This window comes from Diabrotica virgifera, chromosome 3 (genome assembly GCF_917563875.1).
Source record: "Diabrotica virgifera virgifera chromosome 3, PGI_DIABVI_V3a".
NCBI lineage: Eukaryota > Metazoa > Arthropoda > Insecta > Coleoptera > Chrysomelidae > Diabrotica > Diabrotica virgifera.
Window position 1 is genome coordinate 133,372,971 of NC_065445.1, and position 13,147 is coordinate 133,386,117.

General features: G+C 32.7%; 1 protein-coding gene across 1 annotated transcript in view; it reads right to left on the reverse strand.

Moving 5' to 3' along the window:
• The window catches only part of LOC114336380 (glutamate receptor ionotropic, delta-1), a 75,270-nt gene that overhangs the window by 35,760 nt on the left and 26,363 nt on the right, over positions 1-13,147 (reverse strand). The window contains exons 2-4 of the mRNA XM_050646910.1: positions 9,087-9,235; positions 6,405-6,658; positions 1,721-1,893 (exon numbers count right to left, since the gene is read on the reverse strand). Coding sequence (XP_050502867.1) covers positions 1,721-1,893; positions 6,405-6,658; positions 9,087-9,235 — 576 coding nt within the window. The remainder of the gene's footprint in view (positions 1-1,720; positions 1,894-6,404; positions 6,659-9,086; positions 9,236-13,147) is intronic.

Consider the following 13,147-nt stretch of genomic DNA (forward strand, 5'->3'; position numbering starts at 1 on the left):
AGACAAAACAAAATACATGGTCGTCTCAAAACAAGAACGACGGCGAATATGGCAAAATATTACTATAAACGATCATAACTTCGAAATGGTTAAAGAATTTAAAAATATCTAGGAGCAACAATCACAAACGACCACAACTTAGAGCGAGAAGTTGAAACGCGAATAATGGCAGGAAACAGATCTTTCTTTGCAATGCAACATCTAATGAAGTCAAAACTTCTTTCACGAGGTGCAAAAATCCAGATATATATAAGACCATAATACGAACAGCAGTCGCGTATGGAAGCGAAACATGGACGCTAACAAAAAGAGAAGTAAATAAATTGCTGGTGTGGGAACATAAAATCTTTCAAATGATATATGGCCCTTGCAGAGACAGCGTGACAAATGAATGGAGGCGCAGATACGAGCTAGAGTCTCTATTCGGAAAGGGAAATCTAGTCAGATATATAAAGGCCAATAGACTCAGATAAGCAGGGTATGTGATACGCAGTAACGACAATCGCCTTATAAACAATGCGTTCTGGGAAAGGCCAGATGGAAGAAGGTCTATAGGGCGGCCTAGAAAAAGGTGGAAAAATGCAGTCAAAGAAGATCTAGAGAAAATGGGAGTGCGACAATGGGAATTAGTGGCACAGGACCGACAAACATGGAAGGCAATAGTAAACGCGGCAAAGATTCACGAAGAGTTGTAACGCCATTGATGATGATGATGATAGTTGGGTTCAAACATCTTTCACTTTTGTTTTGCTACGAAACATTCACTATGGGATATAAATTGATGCGAATAAAGTAGGGAACATACGGTATGCGGTAAAATAACCCGTACTGAAATGCGTATGCCTCAAAGTATGTGTCATGCGCCAAAATGTACTAAGTGGTTTCCGAACGTCGTTATAACGTATGTGAATGCCGTGTTAATGTTGAGGTTGGTTCTCCGTTTAAAAATTGTATCGTAGAGTTCTATTTTCGGTACCGCCACCTGATGCATACAAATGCGGAATGCTGAAGGAGGCAGATCGATCAACCGTCTGACATTCTGGAATTGCGGACTAGAATTAAAGATTATTTCGTGCCAGAGGGCATCTTTAAATCTGTTTTATCGGGAACGTCGTCGTGAATAATGTTTGCAAGGCTATATCATGTATAATAAATATTTAAATAATCATAAACATTTCAATATTCATTTCTATACTGTTTATTTTACCGCATACTGTATTTACAAAGAAAAAATACTACAAAAAATACTGGATCCTTTGTAAAAGGTATATTTAAAATAAATGTAATATAATGTAAATTTATTTAAAATGTTAAATATACCTTTTACAAAGGATCCAAAGGATCCCTTTTACAAAGCATTTTTTATGATTTATGGTATACAGCCAGCTACAGGAACTTTATTTTCCTCGTGAATTTAAAAAAATATTAATTCTCTAATGCGTAGGTACCTATATATAACAGACCCTCATTTCTTTTATTTAGCCCATACTGTCCCATTCTCAAAAAAGGACTCCACAATTTCTTCCAGGAGCTTTTCTATCTTTAATAGCTATTTGTAAATCTATCTTTAAACATTTTTATATCTTTAATATTTTTCTTATGATAAAGGTAAGGATAATTTTATGGACTTTTAGTCGTTTAATTTTCTTCAACCCTACCCGATACTAAAACCTGGCTACGCCCGTGGGTGTGTGTGGGTCAGTTTTTTGAAAATACTTACTTCTATCTCAGTTCCTGCAAAACTTACAGTTTCATTTAATTCTGCTCTACTATATACTGCCCTTAGGGTACGGCTGGAGTTAATTTTTTGTACGCCTGGTATATGAGAAAACACAACAACGTTTAAAGTTTGGTTTTGTAAGTCCAAAGTTTTGTCTTTAAATAAGTCAAAACCTAAAATAAATCAATAATTTTTTATTGTTTTAAAAGAAAAGAAGGACATTCAAAATGTTCATTTCACAAAATGAGCAGGTAGAACCATAAATAGGTAGAAAAGTCCGTTCTGCTCTCAGAAGACATTGGATATACCTAATCTTCTTTGGAAGGACCATTATTATCTGTTCAGAAATAATTAAGTAGCATTAACCTCTCACAGTTTAATCTAAGCTACTTTTTAACTGGCCTTGCTACGACTTAATCGTAACAAATGCTTTTTGACAGTCGAGGAAATGAAACTGAAAAAATGGCAAAACCTCGCAATTTTTTCGTCCAGCATCGATTTGTACAAAAATTTGGGATTAGGCTCATTTCACCCTCTAGTTCATTTTCTATATTGAGCCGTTGTACGCTTTTGGTTTTTTAAGGGTGAAAACTACCCCTAATTGTAAAAAATTATAAAATAACATTTTAAAGTCTAATATTGTCAATGTTTGGTTCTTATTAGTTACATAATGATTGTTTTATGCTGTACGATATACTATCATAATATTTCAACCCTTAAAACACCCCTTGTTGGAGCTATATATAAAAAATTTACTTATCCTAAAAAAATAATTTCGACTTGCATCGATTTACATAAAAATTTGGGATTAGGATCATCTCACCCTGTACTTCATGTTCTATATCATGTTCAAAGGCGTTAATTATTTTTAGGGGTGTAAACTACCCCTTATTGTCAAAAATTATATAAAAACATTGTAAACTTTAATATGGGTAAAATTTGGTTTTGATTGGTTAAATATTGATTGTTTTATGCTTTAGGATATAATATCATAATATTTCAACCCTAAAAAACCACCCTTAATAACATTGCAATTTTTATAAGTAGATAATTTAATAGATCTGTACAGAAAAAAGTAGAATTAAGAATTACAGAAACATTTATGTACACAAAAATACGAATTTACAAATATGTACAAATACAAATACAATAGTTTTTTAGTCATCTTCTAGTATACGAACAGGTTCTGTGGTATTATATACATAGAAAATGCTCTATAAGCGGACTATTCGAATTTTTAGAAAAATAAAATTAGTTTTATAAACATAGCTCTTTCAATTTTGGCGATAAAAAGTTTTTTTTATTGGTTTTGTAGGATTTTTGATGAGCTGTAAGACTGTATATAAATTAAATTCCGTAAGATCGCTTAGTTTTTAATTGGGGTGGGTTTAAAGGGCTCGAATAAGGGGGTGTTTGCTCGTAAATAGAGGTTTTAAACAGCTATATCTCGCTAACTATTCACTGAAATGAAAATCTGTGCACAAAGAAATTGTAGTTATTAAAAAGCTACTATTTAGTAATCTATAATTTTTTTCGAATCTCCAGTATTTTCGGAGATATTTTGAAGAAAAAGTGAAAAATAAGAAATTGCAAAAAATCAATTTTTCTTTAAACTCAAATTTTTCTAAAATTAGCCCTTTTGAATAGGTCAAACTTCTTGGGTGTATTGATAATACTAATATAAAAGGAATTACAGAATGGTGAAGACCAATTTTTGATTAGGAGGGCAGTTAGGGGGTTATTTTCACTGAATTTTCGTAGAGAAAAGCAGGTACCGACATTTTTTTGATCATAAGTCGCTCAATTTTTATGCCAGAAACTTTTTATTATTATTTTTAAAAGGTCTAATTGTATACTTAAAAAAAGTTTATTTAAGTTTTCCTCGAAAAATGCAAAGTTTTCCCGTTATTTGGCTTTGAATATTTCAAATTATGCATTTGACGAAAAAAGCTAACCTTTAACATGCCGTATCTCGGTTTGTGTTAGTTGTAAAGATATAGAAAAAGAATTTGATTTGTGTTACTAAAAGATACAATTTTGATATCTACAATTTTTTTTATTAAATGCATATTTTTCGAGTTATTCTCAAAAATCCTTCTAAAAAAGTCGATTTTTTCGTCGAAGAACTGTTACTTTCAACCGCGAATAACACGAAAAATATTAGTTTTACGAAGAAAATGTAAAAAACATTTTTTGCTTAGAAATACTTTTTACATCGATTTACATGATTAAAATGTAATAAAACATTTCCACCCCGAGATGGGGTGGCAACCACCCCAAGGTTTTAGCGTACAGCGGCATGATATAGAAAATGATCCTTGGACTACTCCCTACCTTCTGTGAAAATTTCAAGTAAATTCATGCTGGACGAAAAAATTGCGAGCCAAAATGCTTCATTTGTTGGACTAAGTCGTCAGCTTACTCACTGAAAGATTTAAATGACATCTACTTATGTGTAATACTAGCGATAGTCCAAGATTTCACCTATGTAATGAGGAGAACCAGGGCCGTGTCGTGCTATGATGCGGTGAGGCAGTCGCATCAGGCGGCATCACAAGGGGGGCGACATAATGAGTAAAATCAAAATATGTACATCAAAATAATCATAAGAATAAGAAAGGGTGTGCAAAATAGAATACATCCTTGAAAAATATCCGAGGGCGTTTTATGTGCCCTGCGCATGTGCACATGCCACTCTTTAGTTTTAAAAGTGAAGAAAGCGTCTTCTTTTACAGAAACAACATTTGTTTGTATTATTCAAGAATTGTACACTTTTCCTTTTTAATGTGTATGTTGTGGCATAATTTGTAATTTAGATATCCGTTGGTTTTATCTCTCTGTGTGTTAGTTTCAAAAAATTATTTGTTCTAATGAAAATACTCATCTAGAAGTGAAAAATTTTGCTAGAGTCAGTTGTTACTATAAATGGATTTTTTTTCTGGTTCTACAAAAAAGATTTCAATTTTGTGAAATATATGACGCCTTATTTGAAATAATAAGAAGTACCTAGTCAACAAAAATTCAGAAACTAAATTCAAATCATGAGGATTAGCAAAAAATATTAAAAATTATAAATTTATATGTGGTGTAGTTCTTTGGCATGATATTTTATTTCATATAAATTCAGTCTCGAAAATGTTGAAACATGTAACTATAAACTTGTCAGCTTGTGTACAAATGTTGTCAGAAACTATAGAAAAAATGAAAAGTTACACGCATCTGGCTATGACCAAACGAAAATTACTGCTATTGAAATTGCAGAAAATCTTGATATAAATTCCGAATTTCCAACTGAAAATAAAATTCGAACCAGAAGAAAAAGCGTCAATTTGATTACGAAAAATCTGTGGATGTAAACAAGTTACTCTCAAAATAAAGTTGGTCCCTTTTTTTTTGGTAATAAATCGGGAAAATTACCCCCTAATAGCATTTCAAATGAACTTAATTGTTACCACTTCACAAGTTTTTTACTCGCGTATGTATTGATCATATGATCTGTAAGTTTCATCGGTTCAAAGTCCTTATTTTTGAAAGAGCTGTAGTTAAAAGGGCTTGAACGAGTCACTTATCACGAGTGTGCTTTAGAAACACCGAATCTTAACCAATTTTTGTCTTACAGAAAAACAAAAAAATACAAAATATTCAGAAAAGTAAAGCCGACTTTTTTTATTGTTTAATATTTTTAGTATCTCTAACAATTTTTAAGTTATTTTGAAAAAAACATTTTTTTTTCAAAATTAAAATTTTTAAAAATTTTACTTCAAAACCAAATTTTTTCAAAAATAAGCACTTTGTATCGATGAAACTTACAGATCATATAAACACAACATAAGTAAAGTAACTTGTGAAGCGGTAACGATTAATTTAATTTAAATTGCTAATTGGGGGTGATCTTACTGATTTTTTTTTGCCAAAACAAAAGGGACCAACTTTATTTTGAGCGCAACTTGCTTACATTTGATGCTAGAAATTTTTACTAATAAAAACAGACATAAAGCTTTTTTTAAACACTTTAAGAAAGTTGTAATGTGTTTTCCCCAAGAATGCTTCATTTGGATATTTCACATTGAATTATTCTATTTGGAATTTTTCAAATATGAACCTAGTTTTCATTAGCTATAACTCTGCTTTTGCTAGGTATAGAGAGCTAATATATACCATTTTTTTTTACTTTTTAATAGGCTATAGTTTTGCTAAGAATATATTTTTCTACAAAATGTTTAGGTTTTGAGTTATTTGCGAAAAACCGTCTAAAAACGTGGATATTTTGTTGAAAAATGAACATATTCACTTGCAAATAAATCGAACAGTATTGATTTGGTGAAAAAACTCTATAGAATAAAAGTTGCTTAAAATTAGTCAGTTTATCCATTTCGGGACTTATCTTGGACATATATTTTTTATCCCCGAGATGGGGTGAAACTCACCCCCAGGGCAAAAGCACACATCGACACCACATCATTTTTTTCTTTGACATGTTAGCTATGCTTATGACAAATTTCATGTCAATCCAAGCGGTTCTTTAGAATTTACAGCAAAAACCGTGAAAGAATGTACTAAAGTTGAGGTTGCATTGCACCACCAAGACGTTGATCCATTACTTAGTTTAAAAAATTAAATATTTATAAGAAAAGCTAACCTCGAAACATGTGTTATACTGTAAATAATCACCTATTCTTCTTACCTTTACGAAATTTGGATTTGGCCCAAATATCAAGTCTTCTTGGAACCAGAATGTTACCAACGGGCGCGGGGAACGGAACAGTTGTAATTTCAAACCAAGCAAAATTATGTTGTGGATTAGTAGTACCTCTTCCTTCGTGCTTTTTTATAAAAATTACATTTATTATTCTTTTCCAAAGATACAGAAGTTCTTTATCAAATAAGCGATGATCGAAAAGCAAAATAAATTTTGCTAATGTTGAGAGAGCCCGATATCTAAAAAAAGGTTTTTTTGTTATCTTGTATAATCAAATATGTAATATGCTAAATAACGTCAATTATACAAAGAACAAGATATCTCAGAAATGGATATGGATAATGTCCATACTGGCCCGGCCAAATTGAACCTAAGCGAGACACAACCTGCGTCGGCGAACTGGGTAGACAGTATTGCGCATGCTACTATCAGTTCATCCGTTCGCAGGTCTCGCTTGGGAACGTTTATCATCGGCGTACGGCGTACAGTTTTCTTGGGCCATGGGACGCGTGACTCACCGCCAGATGTTTATTTTTACGTGTTTTTGTTCGCGAGATGGAAGTACATATCTGAAATGAATACGAAGTACAATTTATTATGATAAATAAAAGTATAGCATAGTCAACACCCCGAGTGAAAACTGCGTTGTCTTTGTCATTAAATTCTGATAACTTTTGGTAGACTAAATAAGCGGCGATACGAAATTAATAATCAAAGTTATGCCTTTACAAAATCACATTACTAGAAAAATAAGGTGAAAAATGATTCATGTTACTTAAAACCTAAACGATAAAAATATCGTATTGCCCTCAAATTCAACTTGTCGGCATATTACATTTTTGTTTATTACATCATTTTTGTTTATGCTTATTAAAAACGAAATATGCAGATAGTGTTATTTATAATAGAAATATTTTATGACCGATCAGTAGCGGAGGGATTATGAATTATGACCTGCAGTAATTGTAAATGATTGAGATCCTGCAGTAATTGTAAATGATTGTGATCCGAGCAGTAAATTGAGGAATATGAGTTATGACCGAGCAGTAGGGGAGAGAATATTTTAAATATGTAGGTATTATGTGCAGAAATAAAATACTCAGTGTAAGATATCTTTTTATGCACCCGCTTATGATCAAATTCGATGTTTTCGAAAGTCATACCGCTACGACTACTAGGGACGTGTAAGATATTTTTAAAACGTTACTAGTTACAAGTACGGAAATACCGATTTTAATTTTCCTTCTCCATTAAGTACAAGGATCAGATATATCAGTATTTGTACTCAGTACCACTTAACGCAGTTTTTTATGCTCTTTTAAAATACACAAACAAAATTTCAATATACAGGGTGTTGTTTCAAGGTCACAATTACTTTATATTTTTTTCTTAATCCGGACCTGGATTTTTTCTTGTCATTAGTAATTGGGTCGTTCCAATGTGGTAAATAAGTATTGATTATTTTTAAAATTAGTATTTATTCATTAACTTTAATAACTTATAACTAAAAGTTAATAATATCTGCTTTTTAATGTCAAAGTTCTTAAAAAATTCAATATAATTTCAAAATAAAAGTCATAAAATTGTCTGGCCGAAAAATTGAAGCGAACCATTAAAATTACTGTGCTGTACTAAACTTTTTGTGGCCTTTTCAAATATGCAAACAGATTTTCAAAATTTCAATATACAGGGTGTTGTCTTAAGGTCACAATTACTTTATAATTTTTTGTTAATCCGGACCTGGATTTTTCTTATGGTTAGTATGTCGGTCGTTTGGGTTTTGAATGAGACATATGTGTACCAAATATCAAAAAAATATACAGGGTGGTTCTAAAGTTATGGCTTAGGAAAGAAATGGGCAAAATCGATAAAACACCCTGTAACTCGGTTATAAAAGTCGGTAGGGCAAAAAATGTACTATATCTAGAACCGGCTCGGTGACCTCTATTCACCATTAAAGTACATATTTCCGTTTCCCAATGAAACACCCTGTATATATTTTTTATTTTTTTTTGTATTTGTATTTATATTTTGTATTTATATTTTTTAGACGTTTCGTGAGGTAACGCTGTCAAGATATTTTTATGTTTTTTGTTTTATGCTTATATTTTGTTTAACAATAATAAATAAATTGATTTTCACCCTTTTTTGTGCAAAGAATTTCGTTTGTTTTGACTTCTGAGTGATATTCAAAAATTCAAAATCGTTGAAACAAACGGAGTTACCTCGAGAAACTCATAAGCTAATAAACTCCATTTGAATTTTTTGTTTCACATAATCCAATAATGAGTTCTGATGTCCACCACAAATCAATTTTTTTGAGGTGTCTTTAAAAATTTCCCACCGTGCGTTGGCTTATTTTTCAATATTTTCCTTAATTTTTTTTTAATATTCTTTCTTTGAATTATACTGAATGTTCTGATTTAATTTAAAAATAAACCATACTTTCAAAAAAAATTCCCAAAAATGTGGTTGAAATGTTGATTTCAAACCCTACGCCCCCTTAAGGATAGCTCTGACAAGATTTTGATAGGCTATCCATGCAAGTTTAAGCATGATAGCAAATTTAATAAAAAAATGTTTTATCCGGCAAACGGATGGGTGAAGGTCGACCTATATTTGGATCTCGTACTATTATGGTACCTAATAATATTTTGAAAATATTACCTATCGCAAAATCGAAGGAGTCTTCTCATTTGTAGTCCATTGGAAATTAGAAATATGTATAATTGACATCCGCCCTGCTTAGCTATCAGCAAGCTTTCTTGGACTTCAGGCTCAGGGGCGTATAAGTCATCATATTCGTTTACTTTGATCTAAAAGCAAATATAGGGTAGCGAGAATGTATGGAAACACGGTAATTTCTGGGAAACCGCTAGAACGATTTTTATAGATTTTGGTAGGTAAGGGTCTTTTAATGCGGCCGATATTATAGTGGTAATTACACGGTTGTCAAATCTTCCGTTTTTCTGGAAATCTAATGAACTTTCTTATTTTAAATGGAACACCCTGTATATTTTTTACGTTTTGAAATCTTTAGACTGATTATTTTTCATGTTACATTCCCTATACCTAAATGCCGTAATTTCGGAGTTATTGCTACATTTATAAAAAAATAATTATAAACATCAATTTGTTTTGCCCGGGTAGACATTATTTTTAGGTTCTTTGAATCATTGGGAACAAAAAAGGTCTTTTGTAATTTTCTTGTACAGTTAATTGTTTCCGAGTTATAAACAATTTAAAACTGAAAAAAAAATTAAAAATGACGATTTTCAAGGTTCAAAAACACAAGAAAAAAAAATAATTTTTGAAATTACGAGGTACCCAAATTCAAGTTCAAACTTTCTTCTATCAGCTCCCTATAAGAATTTTTGGCACATTTTATTCTAAAACATTGTTTTTTTAATTGTTAATGAAGCGGATATGAGAGGACGGGCGATCGGGCTGCATTAACAACTTAAAAACAATGCTTTAAAATGAAATAAGACCAAATCACTTAAGAGCAAACAGTAGCGATAAACAGGTAGCAACAAACGCGTTCCAAGATTGCGGCTCTAATTTTGAATATTTTGTCGAGATATTTGGCACACATTATATTCGTAATATAATAAAGAATGGCGGTACAGAGCCCAATTTCAGAAATATGTTAGTATGTGGAAATTACTCTATAACTAAATAAAATATTGAAAAAAGGAGCCTGTACCGCCATTAAGAAAGAGAAAAAAATACACTTTCTTCAAATAAACTTTTTTATCCCGTGCCTAGACTTTGTGTCACATTTTAACTACTAAAAATCGATTTTTTTATAACAAGAAATCGAACGTCACTGACTTGGCAACATTTCGCGCCTATGTGTATAAGAATTATGATTGTTTTTGAATAAAGTGTGTCGAATTGCCGACGCACTGTTGCCTCAGTTTTGAAAGTTCGCAGAACTTTCGCAATCTTGGACCGCGTTGTTGCTACCTGTTGATCGCTACTGGATCGATTAACTTTAGAAGACAATTACGAAACACCTTTTTTGTTCCCAATGATCCAAAGAACCTAAACTAATGTCTACTCGGGCCGAAAAAATTAATTTTTATAATTTGTTTAAATTTTTTTTAATAAATGTTGTAATAACTCCTAAACTAAGGCAATTAGGTATAGGGAATATAACATGAAAAATAATCAGTATTCCTTAAGGACTTAAAACGTAAAAAATATACAGGGCGTTCCATTTAAAATAAGAAAGTTCATTAGATTTCCAGAAAAACGGAAGATTTGACAACCGTGTAATTACCACTATAATATCGGCGGCATTAAAAGACCCTTACCCACCAAAATCTATAAAAATCGTTTTAGCGGTTTCCGAGAAATTATCGTGTTTCCATACTTTCTCGCTACCCTACTGTATAGTAATTAGAGAAATAATTATATATTAATTAACAAAAGCAAATATATTAGAGACTCTCTTCGGATAGGTAAACATCATGAGATACATAAAAGCCAATAGACAACAAGGGCGGATCCAGGACCGATTTTCGGGAGGGACCATGAACTTTTTTTGGGAAGGGGTACCGGAGGGTTTAGGGGTAATTTTTAAAAATTAGGGTTGCAATGGTATTTATGGCTTTAAGGCATTTTTCACACACTTTTGAGTGCCAGAAAGACATTCAAAACTCATCGTTATTAAAGTATTATTAAAGTCAGTACCGATTCCTACACATTCCTTCGGATCCAAGTGCAGTTCTTTCAACAAGTTTAGGTAATACTATTTTTCCCAATGCTGCTCCTGTCAAGCCTTGTTCTTCCCCTCTTTCTAGATTTTCACTAATTTTTATATTCTCATAAACGTCAATAAACTTGAAAAAGTCTTCAGGAATGTCGTTATTGTATGTATCTAAAATTTAGAGAAAGCTGTTCCACGTTGGATACGTCGGTCATTTGGTCAAATATGACAGAGTACTAATTTGCACTTTGAACCTGATTCATTATTTGTTCAATTATTTCTTCACCACAACATGTTATCAAATGATTTTGACTGGTGCTACGTGCTACTAATGTATGATGCTCGGGAAGATGCTGCGGATAGGTGTTGATTAAGAGTCCTATCCTCTGATGCGATTTTAAACCTTAACAATTCCCCTCATTGCTAGGTCCAGCATCTTCGTCCAGAAGCAGAAGGCTATCATCACGATGGCCTCTTAGAGGAATATTTTGTCGACCTAAGAACAATATAGACTCTACTATTGGTCGTAGTCTTTCTCTATTTTCTTGAATCTGTTTAGACCTCTGAGAGTCTATCGACTGACTTTTGCGGGTTGAGATAACTTGTAGAAAATCCAGCCCAACCTGAACGCACTCCTTGTGGTATGATATTTTTTCATGGGTTTGTATGGCCCCGTCTTTGACCATGAGTCTTATGTTCTGATGCGATTTTACACCCTAACAATTCTCCTCATTGCTAGGTCCGGCATATGCGTCCAGAAGTAGATGACTATCATCACGATGGCCTCTTAGAGGAATATTTTGTCGACCTAAGAACACTATAGACTCTACTATTGGTCGTAGTCTTTCTCTATTTTCTTGTATCTCTTTACACCTCTGAGAGTCCATCTGGTTAATGACTGACTTTTGCGGGTGGCGATAACTTTGTAGAAAATCCAGCCCAACCTGAACGCACTCCTCGTGATATGATATTTTTTCATGAGTTCGTATGCCTCTGTCTTTGACCATGAGTTTACGAAAGATGTTAAACGTTTCGTGACAAGGCTTTGAGCTATCATCCCTTTATTGTGACCATATTTTTCGTTAGAAAAATAAAACGCAATACTTTTAAAATTACTAAATACTAAAAATTTAAAAATACTAAAGAAATCCCTTTGACTGTGCGAAAGTGCCAACCAACTCCTTTGTTCTAAGTGTTGTTGACCCAAGTAATGCTTCATGCCTTTTCTATTCTTTGTGTGCAGAGAATATGGAAATTGATACGATCTTGATGGCTGCCAAGGTCGTTCTAAAAATTGGCACTTTGTAAAATTATCAACATTTTTATTTGCAAAACATCCTATGTATGTTATTTTTGAAGCTTCCATTGCTGCTTTTGTTCAATTTTGGAGGGGGCCATGGTCCCTTCCGCCCTTGATAGACAAAGATGGGCAGGCCACGTGGTACGGAGTGATGACGACAGACTGATAGAAGACCAGCATGACGGCCTAGAAAAAGGTGGAAAGATTTAGTCAGAGAAGACCTGGAGAAGATGGAAGTGAGACCATGGGAAATAGTAGCATGGGATCGAAAACAATGGAAGACAATAGTAAACGCGGCAAAGACTCACGAAGAGTTTTAAAAGCCAAAGATGATGATGAAAATCAAATATATATATATATATATATATATATATATATATATATATATATATATATATATATATATATATATATATATATATTGATACATGTATCCATGTGACTTCCAAAGTAGATTCTCGTAATACGTTGTTACTTCATATATACCGTTATGACTTCCGATTTCGGAAGTCACAACGTTTTGCCTATATTTTTACGAATTTGGCTACTAGATGGTATCAGAAGGCTTATATTAAAAATTTCGCTGGAAGTCATATCGTATCTAACATACTCATAAGATCAGATTTTAGTTCGACGGTATATCACCAGCGCTAGTGTCGCTCCCGTGCTACTATACAGGTTATGTACACAACGCGTAGCGTCTTCCGTATACCA